At 44.0% G+C, this 24,800-nt stretch overlaps 3 protein-coding genes across 8 annotated transcripts in view; 1 reads left to right on the forward strand and 2 right to left on the reverse strand.

Annotated features, from left to right (window-relative positions):
* The window catches only part of HELZ (helicase with zinc finger), a 72,394-nt gene extending 69,403 nt beyond the window's left edge, over positions 1-2,991 (reverse strand). For 2 of the 5 annotated variants that reach the window (XM_065735408.1, XM_065735406.1), the window contains exon 1: positions 2,169-2,385. Coding sequence is in view for 1 of the 5 variants with exons in the window: in XM_065735407.1 (XP_065591479.1) it covers positions 2,944-2,950 (7 nt within the window). In the remaining 4 variants the exon portion in view is untranslated. Of the gene's footprint in view, positions 1-2,168; positions 2,386-2,943 lie in introns of those variants that run through there. The other 3 variants (XM_065735405.1, XM_065735407.1, XM_065735403.1) reach the window with 3 other exon arrangements.
* Positions 2,992-6,899: 3,908 nt separating this feature from the next.
* On the reverse strand, positions 6,900-15,111 carry PSMD12 (proteasome 26S subunit, non-ATPase 12). 2 transcript variants are annotated; one of them, XM_065735418.1, is made up of 11 exons: positions 14,946-15,111; positions 13,766-13,825; positions 13,423-13,551; positions 12,138-12,245; positions 11,161-11,265; positions 10,590-10,739; positions 10,299-10,433; positions 9,587-9,699; positions 9,045-9,219; positions 8,464-8,541; positions 6,900-7,345 (listed from the first exon to the last, which is right to left on the reverse strand). In XM_065735418.1, exons 1-11 carry the CDS (start codon positions 15,051-15,053, stop codon positions 7,136-7,138), a joined length of 1,371 nt encoding a protein of 456 aa, XP_065591490.1. In that variant the 5' UTR covers positions 15,054-15,111; the 3' UTR covers positions 6,900-7,135. The 2 variants fall into 2 exon arrangements, with proteins under 2 accessions (XP_065591490.1, XP_065591491.1); XM_065735419.1 differs by lacking the exon at positions 6,900-7,345 and having other exon boundaries at positions 8,506-8,596.
* Positions 15,112-17,053: 1,942 nt separating this feature from the next.
* Positions 17,054-24,800, forward strand: part of PITPNC1 (phosphatidylinositol transfer protein cytoplasmic 1) — a 62,661-nt gene continuing 54,914 nt past the window's right edge. Inside the window, exon 1 of the mRNA XM_065735427.1 lies at positions 17,054-17,662. Within this exon, the coding sequence (XP_065591499.1) occupies positions 17,615-17,662 (48 nt within the window). The 5' untranslated portion in view covers positions 17,054-17,614. The remainder of the gene's footprint in view (positions 17,663-24,800) is intronic.

A 24,800-nucleotide genomic window follows, 5' to 3' on the forward strand; every position in this document is an offset into this window, starting at 1 on the left:
GCTGCACACTGGAGACAGGAGTTATATTATTACAAAACACTTGTCTAATTGAGATTTCACTCCTGCTACCAGTCCTATCTAGGTACCACTGACCTCAAGAGGGAATATCAGTGAGCTGAAAGCTTCAAGGACTTTCAACTAATCATCTGAATTGCTCCAGCAACTGCTTCGGCCATTACTAAAACGAGAATACCCAGAATAAAGTGCAGCAGCAAACAAAATGGATCTAAACAGCAGCAAAAAAAAATGAAAAGTCAGAAAGAATATCCAGCTGTAATTCCAAGTGGATTCTAGGAACAAATGTTACTGCATACACTGGAGAAAATATTTCAGCCTACTAAATTAACAGTCAGAAAAGATCAGTAATAATACTGCCTAGCTTTTATATGGCCTCTCTCATCTACAGATGTCACAACTCATTACAAGATTCATGATTCCCACTTTAAATTCCTTTAAAAGAACGCAAAAACAGGTGAAGGAATTTCCACCACACTGCCCAAATCTCTTGAGGACTAGGCCTGTACCCTATCTACTTGGAAACATTTGCTCTTTGCTCTCCCTTGAGATGGGAATATTTGAGTGTAACCTTCAAGCACACGTTGTCTGCAAACCACAGCCCTTATCCCACAACCAGATCTGCAATTACAGATCCCAAAGCAAAGCCCAGGAGCAACTTCTCTGAAATCAATGAGATCCAGCAATCTGGCAAATCAAGAAGCAGAACTGGATGAATACACAGCTTAAGACACAGCTTCCACATCTCTTTCTAATTTCTAGTCAGCTGGGAGAAACAAAAGCACCCAAAAATAATAACAAATAAGAACATACCACACTATTATAATCCCTTGAGTCCTAGAGCTATCACTTTGAATGCATCTCTCTCTTCCACAGAAAAATGCACCTGAACTCACTGAAAGAGGCCCAACAGCCATATGGATATAAAGGATAAGAAATACATTGTCAATGGTTTATGATGTGGAATACCATTAACAAAAATCATAAAACCATGACATACGTGTTCTATATGTTTGTTTGTATTTTCTAAGCCCAGAATCCACACAGGTGAGGAGCTATAACACAACTTGGATTTGTGTGTTTTTGTTGGTGTGTTTTAAGTAATTTGTGCTTTCATAACACACTACGAAGATAACTCAGTTTTAACACATACAACATTCCTTCACTTACCAATAAAGTGCTCCAGTACTTAAAGTTCAACAAAGAAAGCTGAACTCAGCTTCCAGCACTCATAATTTCCCTGCCATGGAAGTTCAGCCTACCCAGGCCTGATTCATCCACAGGCAAATCCCTCAGTCTGCGTTCAGAGGAGGAAGAGGATGGCAGTGGTCACTTCTGAGCTCTGCCCTCACCCAGCAGTGAGATCAGAGCCAGCTCCTCACCTGGCAGCCCCAGGCTCCCCCAGGCTAACAGGCTCTGCCATTTAAAATATGGACATACCAATATTTAAATAATAATTTAGGAAATCTTATTTTAAATCCTCTGTTCTACCAAGAAAAAAAAATAACTTGTAAAACATCTCATGCAATTTAGTTATTATCTTTCAGTTTTACAAAAGAGTTTGTACATTCTAAAAGGAGTATATTAAAAGGAGGAATATTTCATCTTTTCCTTTGTTTCCATTATGGTATTGAATTCGAAGACTGACACCAGAAAGCCCCACCAATCACAGCCATCTCAACAAGAACCACCATGATACATCCCATCTCTCAACAAGATGATGCATTTTTAGGACATTTTTGGTACTGCAACTGATTTATTTTATTTCTTAAATGGAGAATTAAATACGTTATTTTAAAACTCCAACTCCAGCTCACCGTGACTCTGATAAAAACAAAAACCCCATTACGTTGTGAACTCGTACTCATTTTGTCATTAATTGGAAAACAACCTTGCAACTGCTTCCCTGCATTTCTTAATCTCCATCGATGATATGTTTAATCACGTTACTATAATCAAACAACAGCACCACCAACTGCGCACCGAATCCAAACAAATTCAATCATTTGGATATTAACGATAAGACACAACCCACTGAATTCCTCAAGAGGGGTAACACTGCGAGCAGCTCTACTCGGGAATCTGCTCCAAAAGAAAAGGGGGAAAAAAGAAAAAAAAGAAAAAAAAAACACAAAAGAGGGCTGTACAGCAACCTGCGGTATAAACTTTCCCATTCCCAGTTTCACAACAGTGGCATTGTACAGAAGGCGATCTCGGGATCTCCGCGGCCCTCCCAGCTCAGCGCTGCTCGGCCCTGACAAAGCCTCCCTGCAAAAAAAAAGCCAAAAAAACACCCCTCCCGTGCCAAGCCTGCCTCGCTCGGAGGGTTCATTTTAAAGCAGCCGTTAAATCCTCCCCGCTTCTTTTTCCATCCCTCCGCAGACCCTACCACCTAAAGCCATTTTTTTCCTCCACTTATTTATTTCGGCATTTCCTGGCTGGCGCTGCCGGTCCCCTCCCACCCCGCCCGGCACAACCCGAAGCCGCCCCCCGCCCCTCCGCACCGCCCTTCCCCCACGGAGCACCCTCAGAGCCGCCGGGAGCCGGCCTTGTGCGAGCCCCCCCCCCCACACACTTCTCCCACCCCGGCTCCCCGGGCTGCCCCCACGCTGCCCCCGCCTCACCGAGCTCAGGGCCGCGCCCGCCCGCCCGCCCCCGGCTCCGGGCCCTCGGCGGAGCCCGGCAGCCCCCGGGGCTCCCGCCCGCAAACGGCCCCCGAGCGGCCGCCGCCGCAGGGCCCTCCGCAGACACTGGGCCCGCTCCAGCCGGCACCGCTCAGCCCCCGGCCCGCCCCGCACGCTGCTCCCGTCTCTTCGGCCGCCCGAGGGGCTCCGGGATCCCCCCCCCGAGGCCTTCGTGTGGGCCCCCCCAGCCCGGCCCCGCCGCCCTCGGCCCCCGCGGGGGGCGAATGGGGAAGTCCTGACTTACCTGTCATTACTTTCTACGCCATCTTGGATCCACTTGTCAACGTCCCCACAAAGCATTGTGGGAAAGCCCTCCCCCGCCCTCCTCCCGGCCCGGCGGGCAGCGGGGGAAGGCGGAGGGCGGCCGGGTGGGTTCGGCCGGGCCGGCTTTGGGGCCGCACCTCGGGGTCAGGGGCACGGCGAGTGGGACGGAGGTGGAGGGGGGGGGCTGCGGCTCTGTCCTCCCCTCTGACGTCTGTGTGAAGGGGCACGGCCGGCCGGATGGGGTCCGGCGGGCTCTTTATTTTTAATTTCTTTTTATTTTAGCCGGGATTGGGTGGGGGGGAGGGTGGGCGTTGTTTTTTTCCCCTCCCGTTTCTTGGGAATCGTGTCGCTGCCTCTACACGCTCGCAGCAGCTGCCAAGGCCGGCAGGTCCCGGCGGGGCCGGCCCTCAGGTGCCCGCCTGAGCGGGGAGAGCTGCGCGCCCGCCCGGCGGAGCCCCCCGAGCCGACCAGGTTGGGCCTTCCGTTCACTTTCCTTTGTTTGTTTACAGCTATCGCTCTTCAACGTGCGAAAAACTGCATCCCCGCGGAAGGGCTGCGCTCACATGGCGGAACGCCTCGCGCGTTTGAGAAACTCCCATCTCGTTTTGCTGAAGGACCGCCGGTAACGCGGTGCTGGCTGGGCACGAATCCCAAAAACTGCTTTGCAAAACGCGTTTGGCCATCGGTGCTTAACGCCGAGGCTGTTTTGCGAAGTCTTTTTCTGGCCCCCGCGTGGTCCTTCTGAGCTGCGATGGGAGAGAGGCTTCTTCAGCGCCGTCATCGCGTTTATCAGCAGGATTCCAGTTTTTTGGTTTTTTGTGTTTTTCTTTTAAACTTCTCTTTCTACTTTAATTAAAATAATTATAAGATTTAGATCATGTGAGTATTGGATTTTCCTAAATACATTTGTATTTAAATCTACGCTCAACGCCTCCTAACTCTTTGAAGAGTAACCACCAGCCGAGTCTCTGATGCGCTGCCGCTGCAAGAAGGTACTTGTGCCCAGGAATATTTTCAATATTCATCAGTAATATGTTTATAAGGAGAGCTCCTTGCAAAAATGAAAATACAGAAGGAAAAACATTTGAAAAAGAAATCCTTTGCGTTCGCAGCCCCAGACTTAAATCAGTCTGCTTTTCAACTTGACTTTACAGGTGTGGTGAGGGCTGTTCCAGTGCCCCACTGAAGGCAGTGCCGGAGGGGAGCATGTTGGGCCCGGCCCAGGGGCCGCCATTTCAGGAGGACAGGAGCGCTGCTGCAGAACCTGCCCCAGGCCGTGCTGCTGCTCTGCAGCTGCATGCCTCAGACGCTGTCCCCAGCGAGCCTACATGGCACGTTGGGAGGTAAGTGACTTCCCCATGGGCTCTGCTGAGGCCGTGCAGTGCCCTGCAGTGAGGAAGACAGCAGTTACGGTCCAGCAGATAAAGGGGAAAACATTTAGGACCTAAATAACTTCGTCTAGGCTGCTGCGGTGCAATTAGGCCTTTAATTTTGAGGGATGGTCGTGTCCAGTTCCTAATCAGATTTTATGTTACAGATAAGATTTTCTGTAGCAAAATACAAGGAATATTTCATTATTTATTTTTTATTCAGAAATAAATTTACTTGTGTCTATATATATAAGAGCATGAATGTATCCTCTGGGGCGAGGTATATAGTTGCTGGCTTTATTTTTCACATAAGCTGTCATTAACTTTTGAATCCCTTTCTTCTGAAAAGATTTCTTTATACCGTACCAGAAAAATTTGTGTAGCTAGTGAAGGGAAGGATTTGTTCAGTGACCAGCACTATTTACTGCTTTGACTTAAGTTAAACCTCTTGGCCCCCACTATGAAGCAGATTTTAATCTATTTTGTGAACTAGTTAAGAAGTCCTTGAGTGGACAGAGGCCGAGCTGAGAAGCCAGGTCTTCACTGAGCTCTTCCCTGAGTGTGGGCTAGGCAGAAACAGAGTGAGTGAGTGCTGACTACTCACTCACATTTCCAGAACTGTCCAGACTTCTCAGGTTCCTGGAATCTCCATGTGCTATGCTCACCAAGGGGATTTCATGATGAGAGCATCACTGCTCATTGCTGCTGAGCAATGTGAGTTTTGTACTGGATGCCGCCTAGGGAGATCAGGATCAGTGGGTTACATTGAGTCTGTGAGCAGAAGAAAAGCAACAGTAGCAGTTGGAAAAGTCAGAAATGCCACAGTCACAACAGGGAGGCATGAGAGGAACAAAAACAATGAATCTCTGCTGAGCATCATGAGACTTGACAGGACTCAGATCCTCAGAAGTGCAACAAGTGATAGTTGTAGAGACTTAACTATAATGCTAAGATCTATAATTAAGAAAACAAAACTCCAACGATATCATGTTCAGCTATATTTTTAATTATTTTTTACACATTTTGACTTAGAAATTTTGTCAGATCTGAAAACCACAGCTTCTTGCTGGAAACTTAAATGGCTCATCCTCCTGGGGTCTGTAACTGCAAGGAAGCCCTATACAGAAGCTACTAACTCATCCAGTCTCCCTACCCTTAAATCAAGATTCTGCAAATCATGACTACTCACAGGGCTTCTGATCCTGTGAAGCTAGGAGACATGCCAAGGACCTTGAAGAATCCAGGCTCTTTGCCAAAAAGCATGAGTTTGAAAACCTGAGGCCACTTAGGGCTACTAGGCGCCCTGCCACGAAGCTGAGATCTGAGCAGAGTTCTGAAAGGTGTGGCACAAATTCTGGAACAGTTGGAACCCTCACTTGCTTCAGGGCTAATGGAAAGCTGGTAGCCAAAAAGCCCTGGAGCCCTGGCTCTCCCATGAGTTGCACACTCAAGTTTAGTTTCTAAGTTTGTAATAAGTTTTGCTTTGATAATGTATAGTACTTTTTTTCTTTTTTTTCCCCTTTCTTCTCAGACTTTTGCTTTCACAGGGAATTCAGAAAACAGATTCCATTCTGTGATAAAGTTCACCCTCATTTCTGGGAAATGGCATTTCTCAAATTCCAATAGAGAAAACCCAACTTTCAATCAACTTCACTTGTGATGAATTCTGAAGATAGACAGGAAGCCTCATTATAATTAACGTGGGCAATTAGCAAGCACAAATACATCCAGCATTGAATTGCCTCACTGACTGCAGCCTAACATGCCAGTAGATCTCTTTTGCCTCTGGAAAATGAAAGAGATCTCAAGCTCAAGAAGCTCCAGACTGATTGCAGTAATAGTAAAGTTCCAAGGCTTAGCACACAAAGCACACAAGATCTTTGTAATTTTTTTTTAACTCTCTCAGAAGCAGCAGTCATGGGAAACTAACAGAAGTTAAGTGGTTTACTCTCTGCCACAGACAAGTCAGTGGTAGACCTGAGGTTAGATAGCAACAGTAATCCTTCATCTTATTAAACAACAAAGCAAACTTTCTAGGCTGATCATTAGATGAAGAGTAGCAAGATTTGATTTTGCAGCATGAAAATTCCCCTGGAATTCCTCCAGTGTCCTCCAACATACAAATGATCTCAACTTTAATCTTACTACGTAATTATCCAAGGGTAATATTTCATCAACACAGACTCCTTGAACACATGTAACTTCTAAAGTAAGGATATTCCAACTAATTCTTACTCATTTTTAATTTGAGCCACAAAAGGATTGTGTTGAGTAGCAAACAGCACTGAGGGGATGTTGAAGGTACACAGCAAAGAATTGTTTAATCCCATACTGTCAAGATCAAACATGTCCAGTGCATTTTTTTAAGGAGCAGGCATGCCTTTCTGTTGACCTTTGACATAACTTCATACTATTAGCATATCACCTCAGTGCATGCTACTGTATCATGTTTTTAACTTTACAGTTATTTCCTCTCAATCACAGCCTCAAAAATATTCCTGCAGTGGAACACATGAGTTAGCCAGATAAAAACACAAACAGAAGAGAATAAATCACGAGACTGCTATTATACAGGCAATACAGTTTTATTATGTTCTTTCACCAATTGTAGCAAAAATGTTTAACAACTGAATGAATAATCAAGGGAACTCAACTGTCAACAGGAATTTCAGAATTATGTTCTAAATTTTAGACCAGGAAGCCCTGACAGGGAGAAAAAAAAACCATATACACGCTGTAATAATAGTCTCTATTATGAAGATTTAATGCCTTCTTTAAAAGCACTGAGATTATTGAGGCACCTTACTGTAGGTTATGTATCATCTCCTCTTTGGCAATGAGATGTGTGGTTTTGTTAACTAGGGCCATTAGTGAGTTCAGCTTGTGAGACCAGTCATTCAGTATGTTGTTTGGATCCTTAGGCCTCTGAAAATTGATAATTCCTGCCAGCCTGTCTACTTTAGCAAAGATGGTCTTGTTAACTACTAGGTTAGACAGGAACTCCTCTGATTCCTGCAAAGACAAACAGTATTAAGTCAAGGAAACAGCATTTTTATCTTCACAGCATCAGAAGTTCACCCAAGCATCATTAAAGCACAAGGAACCTACCAGAAATCCAGCTTTAATAACACTGCATTTAAAAACAGCCTAATGCTTTAATATTACACATTGCCATAGCAAGCTACTAGCACCACAGGAAAAAAAAAACAAGAAGTTTTGAATATTTCTCATTTGACCCATGCCTGACTGCCTTCAGTGGCATTCAGCATTTAACATACTACACCAACAGACTTCTACACTTCAGAGTACCTGGTAACACAGGTATCAGACTGCACATTCTGACAAGGGAGACGTAGGAAAATCCCTGTCAATTAAGGCTGAGAAACCCTGTATCTTCAGTCAGATTTCCTCACTCGCTGACAAGAGCTTTTTCACAGAGAAATATGAGATAAGGAGCTCCAGCACTAAAATATGACCTTGAGCACAAACGCATTTTTAGTATCAGCTTTTGCCGTATGGGCACATGCACCATGACATCCAGTTGTCTGGATAAAATAAATAAAAAACACTTTTCTGATTTCCATAATAGCATGAGAGCACTCTGGGGTCCTTGCACTGAACGGTGGAAACAAAGAAGCAAATACATAGATTAACACAGTAGTACTCCCAACAGGCTTTTCCACCTCTCCTCATCTAAAGAGCACAATGAATAGAAGTTCAGTTAATGCTCCCTATCAATATCACACTTTTTATTCTTCCCAGTAAAAGCTGAAAAGCACTGGTAGCACAACGAAATGAGACCTGAAGAATACTACAGTGACATATACATACATAAGCAGCAATAGATATGATACCCATGAATGCTAATAAACACACACATAAATCCAGAGGTTTTTTTGTTTTTGTTTTTTTTACTAAGCAGTGTATTTCCACAGTGCTCTGTCTTTCTGCACTGTTAAACAATGCAGTGATGGTCTTCAGCACTGTTTTCAGAGCTTTTTAAGAAAAAAAGATTAAAAAAAATTAAAAGAATGTTACTCTGCTGAATGCTTTATATTCTTGCCACAGGCAAACACACACAAACATTTCCATTCCCATTATGAAAGGAGAATAAGCAAGGCAACACTTACGTCAACGGACAGATCCAGGAGCTGTGCCATTCTCTTCATTGTAATTCTGGTATAATATTTAGCCATTATTCTAATGTTCTGGAATAAAAGTGTTCAGAGTAGAGGGTTATGTGCAAAAAATAATTGAGGCAGGCTGCAAAAATATAAAAGTCAATGTTAAAAGCAGATTAGGACCTATGGTGCTCTAATGGCAGTCCAGTATAAATTACGTAAATGAACTGTGGATAGTTATTGTGTATGCAAAACATATAATTAACAGTCTCTGTGTTAACAAATTATTAAGTAATAAAATCAACTAATTATCAATTTAATGCAAAGCAAGACAGTTTTTCCTCTATTGAAATGTGAATACTAAATCTTAAAATTTGAGCACAATATGCTTTTTTTCTGTCCAAATGTGCATCTATAACTTGCACATATGAATAAATACACAATTGAAAAACAGAACACAATGGAAAATGCAACCTTATCTGCTGCTTTCCTACATAAACACTTCTGTACCAAAAGTATGGCAAACAAAAAGCATTTTTAGTTCAGACATAGCATACATAGCAAATTCAAAAAGAATGAGCCATGCTTACATGTTCCACAACTCTGTTCTTCAAATCCTTCCATCTCTTTTCACCTTCCTCTGTACAGCCAAAAACATCTGTTGCAGGACTGTCAAGGGATCCTTCTCTCAACTCCTTCCCATATTCTTCAACTAGGGCAGTCCATCGCATCAACTCCATGGTGGTAAACAATTTTAGGAGGTCTCTGTAAGTGATTTATTAAGGGTGATTTACAATCCGTTATCAAAAAGGCATATTTCATACTTAAACAGTTCAGAGAAATCATTTAAAATGTTTTCATGACCATTAATATTTATTGTTCTTCATAAGCATAACCTGTAACACTTCATGCTATAGGGACAGAAGTCCAGCTGTTTCTAATAAGTTTTCTTTTACAAACAGAGATACATATTTTAACTTGTAGCACACAATCATGAAAGTTTTGCAGTAATTTTCATAGAAGAAATGCTAAAATGTTTACAGCAGACTCAGCATAAACAGATTTTGCCTGCACAGCTCCTGTAAGAGAGATGCCTTTGGACTAAGAATTGCTTATTAGAAAGAGTACGTACTTATACTTGGGGATTTCTTCTAGTTTTTTGTCACTACTAATTCTGTGCACCAAATCAGATTGTTCATTGTCGTAAGGTGAAAGAATAACATAAAGAACAACACTCTTCAGTGCCTGGAATGAGAAGGAGAGTGGTTTGGTTTTTGCCCGTAATTAAACAGAAGCGCTGAAAACTACTTCACAGAGCTTAGAATTTAACACAAAACAGTTAGGCCAAACATTTTAGGAAGTTGAGGTGAAACTGATGTTATCTTGCAGAAATGAACCTTCCATCACAGCAATATACTTGATTGATAATATAATTGATGCAGCTTAACTAAAATTCCAACATTTAAAATAAATATATGCTGATCTTTTTTTAATTAAATCTGTAATGTTCCCATTTCATATACAACTGTGTAAGGACTTGCAAAGCTGTTTCTAATTTCTGCACTTCCACAAAACAGAAAAGATATTCTCAAGATTTCAAAACCAATATAAGAAATTGATTTCAAAGGAATGTTGATACCCAACTTTGTCACACCCATCCTCAACTAATCAATTTGTTAAGATCATCTGGTATTAAAAGTAACAAGAACAGACTTAAGACCTACTTAATCCACTGTAAATTGATCTGGCAATGACATGGCAATAGGAATTTGCCACATGAAAATACAGACATTTTGTTTGTCCTGTCTGGTTCATTTCTTGGTTGTTTTTTATTCCATTATTACCTGCTGCCACTTTTCACTCTCAGCTTGAATACATGGAGTATCATAAATGGCTCTGTAGTGCTTACAAATGGAGAGGTAGGAGCCTTCGTGTTGATCCAGCTGGATCATTAGGTTGTAGTATTTCAATTTTAGTTTCTGAAACAGTATCAAACAGTAGAATTACAACAGTTCTATTAGTCATGTAAATGAAATCCATATCCACCCCAGAAAACAGAAGACTCAAATACACATGGACCTGAAGGGAAGCATGACAGATTAAGACAGGGAGAAAAAAAACCTCAAGTGACTTACTTCTGTGTTTTCTTCTTGAAAAAATTTTGTATTAATTTTTTTGCTGATAATTTGAGTCCGAATGTAGTCTTTTACAGCTAGACAGAGCCTCATCTGCTCGAGGATAAATTCTACTCGTTCTTTCTTTTCCATTGAACCGTAAGTTTCCACCTATGTGAAAATGCAATTATTTAGCACTGTGTCAGTGTCTGATCATGTACAGCAGAGAAGCACACCATGATTCACAAAGAAACAAACAAAAAAAAACCCAACACTTTCCAAAGCAAGTGAAAAGGTTATTTAATTTTGAATTACAGCTTCTACTTACATGAGGAAAAAAAAAAAGACCATTATCATGTAACTCACTGTACTGCTGAGCAAAGCAAGCTGAAATTCATTTTCCAAAAGGGAAATATTCCATGCAATTTAACCACAGAACTAACTAAAGCACTCAAAACTGAATTACGATCTCACTCATAACAGTTAATCTCAATTCCAGGCATTTTCTGCAGATGCACCTGATTACATTTCAGAACAGTAATTTATGAGCAGTCAGTATTTATTACTGATGTGGTTTTGATCACACAGTTACCTGCAATTCCTGCAGAATAGAGGCAGCCTCTTTGACTTCGCCATTCTGTTCTTTTATTGTTGCAAGTGTCTTTGTCAGGCGAGCACGTTCAATTTCCACATATATCTGAAATCAGAGTAGCAACTTAAACATTGGAGTTTTCTAAAAGACCACAGCCCTATAAGACCTCTACTTCATATTTTTATGCAACTAATTTATTTCACATGCTTCCATATACTGTATTAGAACTATCTACGCAGTACACTAACAAAACATAATGGATAGGTGGCATTAAAAAATGCCTAAATTCTTTTACCATTCCCTATGCAAACATAAAAGAATCTGCATAGCAAATGAAGCATTAGACAGTTTGCCTGCTAAAATACACTGAAACAGATATGAAGTCAATATATCCTGAGTACTACTATTTACATTATTTCACTCACTCCTAACCAGCCATGAGGCAAAAATACTTTTCAAACAGCTTAGTCTAACTTTGAACAAGTAAAAGCCATAACATCAATACAAACCTGCTTTCATCCAGAACAGATCCTTTCTCTTTTGCAAACAAAAGGAATAACGTGTAAATAATGGACTCAGTGTTTCTGATTACCATCACTGTACATACCACCTTGCTAAATGCAGGAGAAATTTATATTGCCCACTTCTCTAATTCAAATACATAACACTTCATAAAGTGAAAAATGGCACTCTGAAATTCTCAAATGTGTTATTTTTTGTATTAATGATGCATCAAAATATATACACAACGGAAATACAATCAGTGCTTTGGCAAGTCCTTTAATTATAAAATCTGGAAATTACATGCAGTCTTTCTGGGAAAGAAATGCACTACTTTGTTTCTCAAGTCTACTTAAAAATATTCTTCTGCTCTCATTTGACCGAGATGAAAAATAACACGGAGAAGCTAAGCTTTTAAAGAAGGTGAACATTTCTATTCTACCTTTTAGACATTCGGTCTTAAAACAAAATCTTACTTTTCCTTCTGTAACTGTACGCAGCGTGTCAATTAAGCGCAGTTTCACTGGTAAGTCTGTGATGTCTTCAACGTAAGTGCAGCACTGCTGGACCATTTTAGCAACTGCCTAGTACAATAAGAATAGAAAAATGTGTGGGTCTCTCAAATGCATTCAAATACTAAATAATATTAAACTAAAGGGACTCAATAGAAAGCATGCAAGATGAATCTAATCACTTTGATTCACAAAAATGTATTAACCTTATGATAGTGTATGATGCTAGAATGTGATGCGTTCTATCCTTTCCTGGTTCTCAGCTGTAATAATATTCAATATAACACACTCCACACAGTTTGAAAAACAGTATTCCTCCTCAGCCAAATCCATGTGACTTTCAAATAACTGGTAAAACCTATGTTTGCCCTAAGACTCACATGGCTAATGGAAGGATACCAATCTTCTCCTAAGGGTGTGCATTAGTTTTTCCACTTCAGGATACCTATAGACTTTCCAGGATGGGAAGGAAGAGGAGCAACTAGGACTGATCCTTTCTATCTCTGCAGATTTGGAGATAAGCACTAACAGGCTGGCACCCCCTTCAGTGGCAAGCATACATTATTGGAGCGTGTTCTTCTGGTAACAACACTGATAAAGCTGTTATTACTGAAATACCTACTTCCAGAAAACCTGGAAGTTCTATAAACTACCTTAAGAAAAAAAAAACAACAGTTAAAATCAGAAAGTAAGTAACCTTTTATTTCCTAAAGTGCAGTTAAAATTGCTTTTTGCTAATTTCTAATTAGGTAAAAATAAACATGCTGCACACTACACTTTGTACCATCTTAAATGCAAGCATTTTCAGCAATCTTGATAGCTAATTTCTCTGACAACTGAATTCCAGAATATAATAGTTTTGAAGGCAAGCACATAAAGAATAACCCTTATTTCATCACAGTCAATTCCAAATAACGTATACCTCACGTGAACACAAAAAGAAAATGAATACTGTGCCTCCAGCTTAGGCTGCTGATGACTGTAAAGATGAACAACCATCTAAAAGCAATGGCATGAATCAAAAGCAAAAAAAAAGTCACGGATGTGTTGCTAAGAATAGAGCTCAGGTACAAAGTAAAGAGAGTGATTTTGGATATTGTTTCTATTATTCACTTTCATATGTCTACCAAAAAACATATTCAGGCAAGTACTAAGAAAGTCAGTCAAGTCTCTTCATAGAGGGGAGAATCAGATATATAATACAAAGGCAAATACAATTTTCCTTTTCATTTCAAAGGATTAAATTCACCTGTTTTAACTGACTTCTTCTCTTTGACAGAAGAATAATATTTTCATTCAGAGCATCCCAGTCTTTAGCTTCGTAACACATCTTCACTATAGCCACTAAGATACGCGACGTGGAAACCATGTCAGAAGCCTGTGACAAACAAGCAGCATGTCAGCAGTGGGATAAACAACCTGCAGCTCTCTATCACTTGCACTGATACAAAGAGGAAAACATCCACTATGTCTAGCCCCACTGATACGAATGACAAAAGACTGATGCCACAATTCCCTTTAACGTTAATAAGTGGAGCGGGGGGGGGGGGGGGGGGGGCAACACAGCACTAAATAATGCACGCCATACTTACTGTTCGTGTTTGTTTTTCCAAGGAGAGAAGGTTTTCAATTACTTCTTGCAATCTTCCCTCCTAGTGAGATAGGAAAGGAAATAGCACCAAAAATACAATTCAGTTTAAAAACTTTTGAAAGACTTTTACTGTGACTTTTCCACCCACATTCATCCTATCTTAATAACACTATATTTTAGAAAACAAACTATATGCTTTATTGCATGGGATGGAATTACAACAGTCACGGTTTCTGGATTTTGCTGAATATATTTATCTTTTTCTGAACACAGTTAAGATACCACAATGTAGTTTTAGATGCAAATTGTAAATCCTAGCAAAACATTGGGGAAAAAATGTTAGTATGGGACAATTTGTCACAGCCAACAGCAGCTTCGGGACTGAAAATGTTTAGAAACTAAAAGACTGACAACACAAGAGACTAAGGGAAAACTGGTTCTAAAACATACCTATTGCACTGAAATTCTTCCAAAGTATGTACAGTGGTCTGTGAAGGATGTGGTCTTATTTCCACTGAATTTACACATTATGTGGGAAAGAAAAATTGCCACAATGCCCATACCTATACAGAGCTGCACCCATGGGGTAAAACATCTGTGCCTTTGCTGTGCAGTACAGTCTGAAGGTAGCACAGTATGCACTCTTCCTATTAAGTGTTCTACGCTACTGTCTTCAGAATCCTACAATACACTGCACATCCCATTAGGTCTCTCACCAGACTTCCAGACCTTGCTAGTGTGTAGCAACAAGATACTCTCTTGTTGGCACAGTCCCACCGTTCTCAGCTTTAAGAGCCTCTCTGCTACAAAAAAAGACCCTCAGAGAAACCTCAGCTGCACCATGCCCACACTCCACGGCTGCCTGTGGCGGTGCAGACCCGTTGCTCAGCGCAGGCCCTAGTTACAGCCACGGCCTCCATTCGTTCTCGGGGCACACAGAGCTGAGCTACGCGACTGACGGGCAGCCTGCCGCGGGACAACTGCACGGCGGCGTCCAGTGCGAGGAACGACCACCTCCGTCCCATTCCGCACACCAGAGCCGCCCGCTGCCCCCCTCTCTCCTCTCAGGCCGCAGCCCGGCCTCCGCTCTCGCCTCCTTCAGCCCCAAGCAGCCCGGGCCTAGCCCGCACCGTGCCATGACTCAGCCTCATCCGCACCGCCCGCCCTTTCCCCTGCCGCACCTGCGCCAAGCGCTCGCACTCGGGGAGCCGCTGGTCCACTGTCGCGCTATAATCCACCTCCATTTTCACGATGCGGCCATCGGCCCGCTCCGCGCCGCCCTCCGCCATGGCCCCGGCTCCGCTCCGCTCCGCGTCGCCCCGCGAACGCACACACACAGACGCACACACACACACACACCGGAAGTAGCGCGGCGCGCAGGCGCGGCCGGGGCAGCCCAGCGGAAGACCCCGCACTGCGCCAAGCAGGCACTGCCGCGGGCACCCCCGGGCGGGGCGGCTCGGTGGGACGGCTGTGGCTGTGGGATGGGGGGGAAATGAGCCCGTACCGCCGCGGTTTTACGCCGATTCTCCGCATTGTGGGGCGGGGCCGGAGCCCACGGGCGTAGCGCTGCGCTGTGTGGAACGCGCTGAGGCCGCGGTTCCCACGAGGGGTCGTTCCCTGCGGGGATTCACGCGGGAGCGCTCGTGTTTGTGATGGAGCAGCCGGGGAGGAGCTGCACGCCGCGGGATGCCCCGCGTCCACGAAGGTCATTGACAACACCCAACTGACCGAGAAATGAGTCGGGATACGGGCAGGCGTGCTTAGCCGGAGCTAGAGGGTTCCTCTCAGTGAGTCCCCTAAGGACTTCTGTGAGAAAAAGTCCCTAGAAGTTCTAAATGCACTTCTTGGAGTCACCCGAGGAAATGAGCCGTGTCTTTGGCACGGCGTGCAGGGCGATGCAGCGAGCACGGGAAGTGACTTCGTGCTTTCCATTTTTGCTGTTGAATAGCTTCAAGGCTCCATGCAAAGTTCAGTTTTTCAGCAGGAAAACAGGTGATTCTTCTTCCCCACACCTAAAACTGCGGTAAATGTTCTATATCTGAGCTTGGATATCTCTCCCCTGTAGGCAGCATTACAGGTCCCACCTTGTTTAGGCTATTCAGCATAAAAGCTTCATTAGTGTATGCTACCAACGTTATGGGTTATGACTACAAGCTGGATATTTACAGATGGCTGTTGTCGAATTTGAAGCACGGGATATAAACCACATTGTTACACCTCATTTGAAAGTCCAGTCCCAGATTTTCTATTTCTTTCTGTGGGCGTTTCTACTCCACGGGGAAGCCAGGGTGTGTGAAACACTGTGCCATTAATGGGGCAGAAAAACAACGCTGTTAGCTCCAGGAGATGGCACTGTGTCCTGCCTGGGATTACAATGATATACATCGCCTTGAAATCTACATTCAGAGCCAATGAAAACCTGAGGGGTTCTGCTCTTTCTTGTTATGAAACACATTTCACGGTAGACCTCAATTCGTGTCTAACTACCTCAAATATGGCACTTAATCCCTCGGACCTTTGCAAATAAATGAGATTTAAATGCAGGTGCTTCTCCTGCTGTGGTGTGTGCAGTGCTTTAGGGTTCGTACTGCAGTCCCAGGGCTTCCCTGCAGTCTGTGTTTTATGGCCGTTCGCTGATAGCAGACCCAGCAGTGTACACATGCCATGATTTACTCGCAGTTATGTAAGTGCATCTGTTTCTCAGATGGTTTCAGAGTTAGCTTCCTGCGTACAGCCAGTTATAAATTAATCGTCATTTATCTGGAACAAACAAATAGTAAAAAGAAAAACACTAGAAGAGAGGTTTAGCTAACAGATTTCCCACTGAGCAGAAAGGCCTTCCCCAGCACTGCAGGCTTTGCTGTTCAACTCGGATGGAGGCACGTTGTCACTGAACTTTGCATGCGGCGTTTGAAAGTAAATAACTGATTAAAAAAAAAAAAAAAAAAAAGGAAAGCCAACAGTTTTATCTGTGCAGCTAACTCCGCAGGCTGATAGCGGCGAGCTGACCAGAGGGGAAATGGGTGAGGCCTTCACATCCTGCGCTGCTATCTCCCCCGTGCCGGGTCTTTGTGCCGGGCGCGCAGCCCCCGGGGCACCGCCGCGTCGTCATGCGGACGGCAAAGCGCGTCCCAGCGGAGCACCGCCGGCACAGCCCCTTCTGCCCGCGGTGCCCCCGGCCCTGCACACCTCCCCCCACCCCCCAGGGCTGCTTAAATCCGCCCCATTGGCGGCGGCTGCCGCCCGCCCTCCTTCCTGCCGCGCCGTGATGTCAGCCGCGCCCCCGCCGGGGCCGCCGCTCCGCGGCTCCATCCAGGCCGGCCGCAGCCCGCCCGCCCCCAGCCGCACCGCGGGGCCCCGCGGCCGCCGAGCGCTGCCCCGAGCCCAGCGGGAGCCGCGGCGGTCGGGGAAGAGGAGGAGGGAGCCGGGGGAGGAAGCGCTAGAAAAAGCCTTTGTGTCGGAAATCGGCGTCGCGGCTCTGCTGCCGGCGGGGCGAGAGCCGCGTTCTCGGCTCGTTCGGTCTTTTCGCCGCCCCGGGCATGTCTTGACATAGCAGCGAGAGGCCGCCGCTTTCGTGTACTTCCGACGGATGTCTTTGAGCGTGCGACGGCGCTTCGGGTTCGAGACTTCTTTGTAGAGGTCCGTGCGTGTGCGAAATTCACATGATCGCGGGCTGAAGGAGGAAGAACGGGAAGAAAGGAGCGGTTGTGCCGCCGTTCTCCGCCCGGACGGTCGCAGGGCTGCGCGGCGGACGGAGGGACGACGGCGATCCCGTTCCCCGCGCGTGGATTCAGGAGCGAATTCAGCACTTCTCTCGGCCGGCCGCTCCGCACCGAGGCACGGGAATATGCTGATGAAGGAGTACCGGATCTGCATGCCGCTCACCGTGGAGGAGGTAAGCTCCGCTCGGCTGCTCCCTGCTCTTCCCTCCCGGGGATGATGGGGTCTGCTTCGCTTCGGGCGTTTGTCTTTCGCGTGGCAAACTTGGGCTCGTGGCTGCCCGGAGGGGCACGTCTTCGGTGCGAGGTAAAGGGCTCCTGCGGGAGCGGAGGTAAGCGGAGTGTGTCAGGAGCACTGCTGCCCGCTAAGCAGTGGCAAAGCTCCCGCAACCGAACGTGTGCGTGAGAGGGGAATCTGATGCGCGTTCCGAGGGAGCGCTGTGTGCCGAGATCCCGTACCTGGGGAAGGTTTGTCCGAAGCCCACGTCCTAAATATATCCAACCCTTTGCTTAAAATATCCCTGCAGATGAAACTGTCGCAGGTGGGGTACGCAGGCGGTAATTTATAGGCTAAACTTTTTATTTTTTTTTGGCGTGTAACGAAACGGTTGAAAGTCAAACCGCTTTTTCTCCATATTCTGAGTTCAAGTTGGGAGCGTTGCGTTTCATTTATCCGCTGACGCCCCGCACCCTAGGTGAGATAGCAGTACTTATCTACACCAACACGCGCAGTGGACGGACTTGGCACGGCCGAGCCGGGGCAGCCCCCGGTGCGCGCAGAGCGGCGGCCGCCAGGGGGCGCTGTGCCTCAGGTGCCGGCGGCGCGGGCCGGGCGCGTTGGCGCGCGCTGGGTGCGCTGCTCGTTACCTTCAGGGTGCTCGTGCACTTGGGGGCAGGACCCCACACCGCCGCGTAGCTGGGGGTGAAAGGCATCGAGTTTGTTTCTGGTGTTTTTCCAGCTGAGTTGTAAAGCGCGCTTTGCTGTTGTATGGCGTCTTTTCAGCGCGCAACTTTATTTGGTTATTGTATTATTGTAAAGTAGAGCACGTTTTATGCAAGGCAGTTCCCGATGCCCTCAGACGGCTGTGCTTGTGAACAACACCTCATAATGTCATCAGAAGGAAGCGGGTCTAATTCATTCTGAAAAAGTCTTGTTGAACAAGCTTTCTGGGTAGTGAGAAGTTCAGACCCCTCCTTGCCAGGAATGGCCGGTGCGTGGTGGGGCAGGCGGTGCTGCAAGTCTCCTGCTTTTCACAGTGTTCCCACTTAACAAAGGTACTCGTTCAGCTTTTTGTTTCTTTGACGTGGAGTCTTCCAGGTATTTAATCTAGGAACTGAAGGTGAGATGGCTTCAGGAAGAACCTAGGGGGTGTCTGATACATGGCATGAATTTCATGATTAAGTATACATACAAACCATGACCGAACTTTGAAGTTTTCATACCTTTTTGGGGTATTATTTACTTACTAAAGAGGTCCTGCACTGTATTTCTTATAGTGGTCATCTTTGTGATGTCTCCTACAGTCTCTGAAGGTGGCGTCATATTTTGCACTCAGTTTTACATGAAGCAGTAGCGATGTGTTTCTTTTAGTCTACGCAGGAGATGCATTAGGCAGCCATGAGGAGATCATGAAGGGGCAATGCTCGCCCTTCCAAAGCCATTTTAGTTCTCCAAGGCCCAGACTGCCTTCTGCAAACCACTGGGTCATGCAGAAGCGAAGTGAGATCTGATGGAAATGAGGGGTGCTGTGCTGTGGCCAAAAGGCAGATGGTTTCCAGTGCCATTTCTCCAAATGTACTGAGGCACAAGAGGCAAAGCTGAGGGTGGGCCACGTTGGTCAGGTTCTTGTACTGATCTTCTGTAGTCAGAGTTTGCAATGCATGACAGGTTATTATATAATATCTGGTTGTGTAATTAAATTCATAGTCTTTAATTTGCATGTAAATAAGTGTAGCACTATAGCAAGTAGTGAAAACCTGATAGATGTCACCGTAACACCTCAAGGTTGGGATTCTGGTGTTGTACAGCATGTTGTGGGTGTTTCAAAGCTGACTGTGGTTTATTAAGCCGTGGGGTATAGAATTTTATTCCACAGACTATGAACTTGTCAGCTTTCAAGAATTACACCATTCGGTGTACTGGACCTGGTAGGCATGGTACTTGGAAGTGCTTCTGCTGTTGCTGTGCTGCCTACCTGGTTTCATTAGCTATAGCAGACAATCTTCTCGAGGCCTTTCATTAATTACCTGATGTAATAAGAAGTTCAAATATTGATGGGAGCTTTGTTTAAATACCTGTCATCTTGGATGTCCAGTGCTTTCTTGCCAGTCAGACATTTCCTAAGAGGTGTTGTTTGCTACCAACTGAACTACTACTGTGTATTGTGAGCTAGGATGCAGGAGACAAAGATGCAGCTTTCCTTCTCTTCCATAAGCACCAAAGAGGTTGTTAGCAGCTCCTGCTGAGCTGCCGTGGCACTGCTGTTCCTGTACAATTCTGAGGCACGTTCATTAAAGGGAATTTTTATTGACAGTTGTTTTTGTTTAAGAACTATTGCATGTATGCTGTTGCAAGCTCGCAGCTTAGCCTTGAAATAATTTTGAGAAAGGAAATGTCATGTGAACTTCCAAGCAAAATAGTAACTACTGGAAGAACTTAGCAGGTTAGGTCAGAATATAGCTGTTGGTTGAATAAGCCAATAGCATTGCCAATTGGAAGGTGCTCTGTACTTCATCTGTGGTACTGTTGGGTTGCATGCATGCAAATTCACTCCTTTTGTTAAAACTGAGACCTTACAAGTTACAAAAAGCCATCTCTTTTCAGTAATACATAAAGCAAGTAAAAATCTATTGCAGTAATTGCTTGGGATATGTTGCCAAACTTCAGCCCAGCTGCAATTAATGAATGAGCTTGCTTCTTGATTATTTTTCCTCTTGCGTTTTCATTTATTAGTTCATTCTTACAAATAGTTAGAACATATAAGAGAATATTATAAGAAGCTACATTGTGTTGGCTTTTATGTATCATCTGTTGAAAACGTGTTCTGCAGCAAGTGAAAGCACCAAGTCATCAAGAGCAGCAGAGAAATTGTCCATCTCGTGTCTCACTGCAAATCATAATTGCATCATTCTTCATAGGAAGGATTATATGGTTTTGTGCTGTGAAATCTGCCAGGTTAGCATGTTAGGGAGCTTTTATTTTGGAAGAGGTGAAATACAGTGAAGTTGATTTATGTGGAAAGTGATATTCCTTAGGGGGGAGTTGGTGGAAAGGCACTTCTGCTGGATCATGTTGAAAGTGGAGCTGTAAAATGCTAATAAAGATGTGATGCTGGGTTGTGTATATTCTAAAGCTGAATATAAATTACTGTAGTCATCTTTGTATTTTTCTTGTAAATAGGGGTGGGTTAATTCTGAACTGTGTATAGGCAGTGTCTAAACAAATGAAAACCAACCAAACAAAAACAACATTTCTTCTTTCCTTTGTTCTTTCTCTCAAGCAAGATTATCTGTGCTGAAGTTGGTGGAATTGTGCCCATTCAGCGCTGTAAATACAAGCGCAGTGCCTTCTGTGGGCAGCGCTGCCTGAATGAGCTGTGCAGGAGCAGCTGTGCTGTCAGAGCTCAAACAAGCAGAGACCTGCAGAGCGTTCTTCAATGGAGATGGTGATTTACACCAAAGATCCTTCTGACACTGACAAACGATGGCCCGAGGGGTGCTGCGGTTCCTTCTTTTCTTACCCAAAATACCCAGCTTTTTAGCTCATTTCAGAATCCTGAACGTTATAAATTCTCCCATTGTGGATTGTTTACATAGAATTATTTCAGCAATGCACTTGTAAACAGTATTTGTATTCTCTGAATCTTGTGTGCACTTTTCCTTTGAAAGATTTCATGGTCCGCTGTTTTGTGTACAAAGAGAACTTGTTTAAGCATGTTTTATTCAGAGCCTCAGCTCAGTGAAAGCATTTGAAGTGTTTTTATGCTCTGAGAGCTGCAGGTGGACAAAGCCACATGCGTGTGTAACAGAAAACCCTGAGTAGGGTGTGAAGTGTATGACACACTTCTCTAAACTGCAGGGCAGACTCTGTACGTTCTCCTGCAGTTAATAAAGACAGATGAGGTCACCTAAGCTTTTTTTTCCAGCTATAACCAAAGAACATGTTTTCACCAAGATGTAGATGTGTGGAACATCTGAAAAAGCAACGTGTTGTTTGTAAGCAACAGCACTGCAGGCAAGCAGGAGGCCAAGTTCAGCTTTTTCAATTCACCTTTAATTACTTGTAAATCAGATAATGTTTGGGCCCTGTCAGGATCATGACCTCTGCAGAAATCATTACTGTGGCAATTTTGAGCTGATGTAGTTCTGCTTGTTGTGTGATCTCACTTGAGTTTGAACTGTAAGCAGCTATAAGATAACCATTCTCTTACCCTGAGCCCTTTCAAAGTTAGTCACAGTGCTATGAGAAGTGCCACTTCTTTCTGTAGTTATCATTCTTTCTGGAAACACTGTACATGATATTTTTCACCTTCTTTTACCCCATTATTAACATCTTTTTACCTTTCAAAAGAAATCCATATGTAAGACTCTCCAGAAGAGCTGATCTGGTCTTCTGTGCACGCTCCTGTCTGCTGCATCACAGGGCCTTGGCTGCACCGTGCCCTTAACGCCGACCCAAAGCTCAGGGGCTGGGAGGAATCTTTACAATAATATAACAGATGAAATAAGTGGGCAAAAACATCAGCACTTAACTTTGAGTATCGACGAAGAGCAGATTTTTCTGTTGTCTTTTGACTCAGTACTGTCATAAGAATGAAGAATTGGAAGTGAGAACTATATTTGGTGTGGGAAGGAAGCAAACACCTTGTCTTACCCTGACCTGCCCATTGCAGCCATGGCCACTACACAGCAGTGAGGGCAGGGCAGCTGACAGACCCCCTCTGAGCTCTGCTGCAAAATGGGAGACCAAAAATCACTGAAGTTTCGCCTCCACTCTTGTTTGTACATTGCAATGCAGTAATTTGAGTGAAACAAAAACCTTTAAGAACAAAGTTTCATTGTAAATCATTAAAGAATCTTTCCAAGCAAAGGGTTAGGTATTACCTGAGGAACAACAAACTCTGTCATGCATCTCTCTTCATCTCTGCTGCTCTCTTGTCTCTTCTTGTCAACACTTCTTTGCTCCAAGGAGCATATACACAAGCGAATAATACTATGCATTTGATTTGGTGGCAAAACGTAGGGGAAAGTTGTGCACTTTTCTTAAAAGACAGTGCAGCTTGGTGCTTTAGGACAGATTCTAGCTAACACACTGCATGGGGTTCTGATGCTATCAAGAACTCCCATGAAGTGTTCACCTTTGAACCATAATGTAGATTTGGAGACTGCGGTCTTCTTTATCTCCTTCTCTGCTCATCTTCTATTCCCAGTTTTGGTTATAGGGAGCAGCCAATTCTGAATCCTTGGATATGTATTAGAATACTATTTTTATTTTTATAAAGCGTGATGTGGAGTGCTGAATCGTAGGAGTGACATCTTAATGGCTTTTCTTGGAAAAAGTTCTCTATCTTCCATTTTTTTCCTGTTCGTGGTCAGACAACACCGAAGCAGTTTTGCATTCTGTTAGTGTTGCACTTTTATGGCTGTGATGCTGCTTTTACTGTGAACGCTCTGTGCATTTGCATGTGCTTGTTCACATACTTAATTGAAAGCAGAAGCGGTCACATCCCGAGTCACGTGCGTAAATGTTTGTAGATTGGGTTTATAAAAAACTGGTTCGTAAGCTCTGCAGAGAATTCGTGGATGCTGTTTGGGAGCTCGTCAGCAGCATGTCTGTTCTAAGATTAGTCGTGCCTAAGTGATTTAGGAATACTTGGGCTCTGTGGGAGTTGTTTTCTGAGAGCATGCTGAGTATGCTTTATTTTCCGTTTCATCAGATTAAATGTCATATTAGGTTGACTGTGCTGCCCAATTAATGACTGCGTGTAACTTTTTTTTCAGTAAAAATATTATTACAATTCATAACAAAATAATTATGTGATAATGACACTCCAGTATAACACACTGCTGCTGCACTGCTTGATTAACAATCATTCACTGATGACAGACAGAATCGCGACTAATCATTGCGTGTATTTTCAGCTTTTTCCTCTCATTTTATCTAAAAGTTACTGAAAAATACAAAAATAACCTTTTGTGCTTGTATTACTGTGCTGCTTGAAAGGCTACCAACATAAGCTGAGGGCCAAAGACTCATATTTATCAGAAAGAAAAAGGCAGTAATCATTCTGTTGTTATCCAAGCAGGTATTTTTCTTGGTGTTACCCAGCGGGGTCTTGGAAGTAGTCTCACTTGCAAAGCCCACTGGATATGCTGGGCCTAGCATGCAGCTATTCATCTGATTTTGTCAGGTAGTCTTTAAAAGTGCAAGTTGGCTGACATTTAAATAATCATCCATTTAATAAAGTAATTGTACCGTGACTTGACATAAGCCAAATAAAGGGCATGAAGTGTGTACAGAGTCACAGCCTCAAGTAACCAGGCTGCTGCTTTTATCATATAGGCTTGATCTAAAACTGATTTGGTTCATAGTTCAGGGGATGAGCTGTTGTTTTGCTTCACTGTGTGAAGGGAAAATCGTTCCGTGGAATTCAGACCTCATGATACCACTGAGAGATCCCTCGCTGATGTCAGAGAGGCTGATATCTCACCAAATATGTATGGCAAAACACAGCACGTTTTTAGAATAGAAGAGTTGGGAATTCAAATTCCATTTCAATTGCATGGGCTAAATCTGAATTCCACTGGCTGCCATAGGTTTGTTCTGGATTTATACCAGCGTGATTGAAAGTAGGCTTGAAGTAACAGCTGTAAATCAAGAGAAAACAAGTAAATTTATCAAATCTCCAAATCTCAGCAAGAAAAGACTCAAACAGACATCTCTAATTTGTTAGGGTTCTTGCCTAGGGACATTTCACACAATCAGATTAAGGCCCTGGATTTGTGTTAATCTGATGATAATATATTTGGTTTAATCTTACATAGAATACGGTTAGTGATGCCTCCGCACTGCAGAACTTAGCAGTAATCTCTCAGTTTTCAGTCCTAACTTTGCAGGAACTCCAGTTCTCTTTCCTTTCTCCCATTTCTGAGTCCTCGGTCACACTCTCATATGCAGAAGCGCAGCCAAGGCCGTGCTGCGGCCGGCCAGCTGGCAGCGAGCTGCTGCTCCCCACCACTGCCTGCTGCTCCTGCTCTGCCTGTCATGCAGAGCAGAAGGAACTGCACAGCAGAATGAAACAATTGATAATTCAG

This window comes from Cyrtonyx montezumae, unplaced genomic scaffold, assembly GCF_038088225.1.
Source record: "Cyrtonyx montezumae isolate F1298 unplaced genomic scaffold, pur_monq_1.0 scaffold_19, whole genome shotgun sequence".
In the NCBI taxonomy this organism is placed as follows: Eukaryota; Metazoa; Chordata; class Aves; order Galliformes; family Odontophoridae; genus Cyrtonyx; species Cyrtonyx montezumae.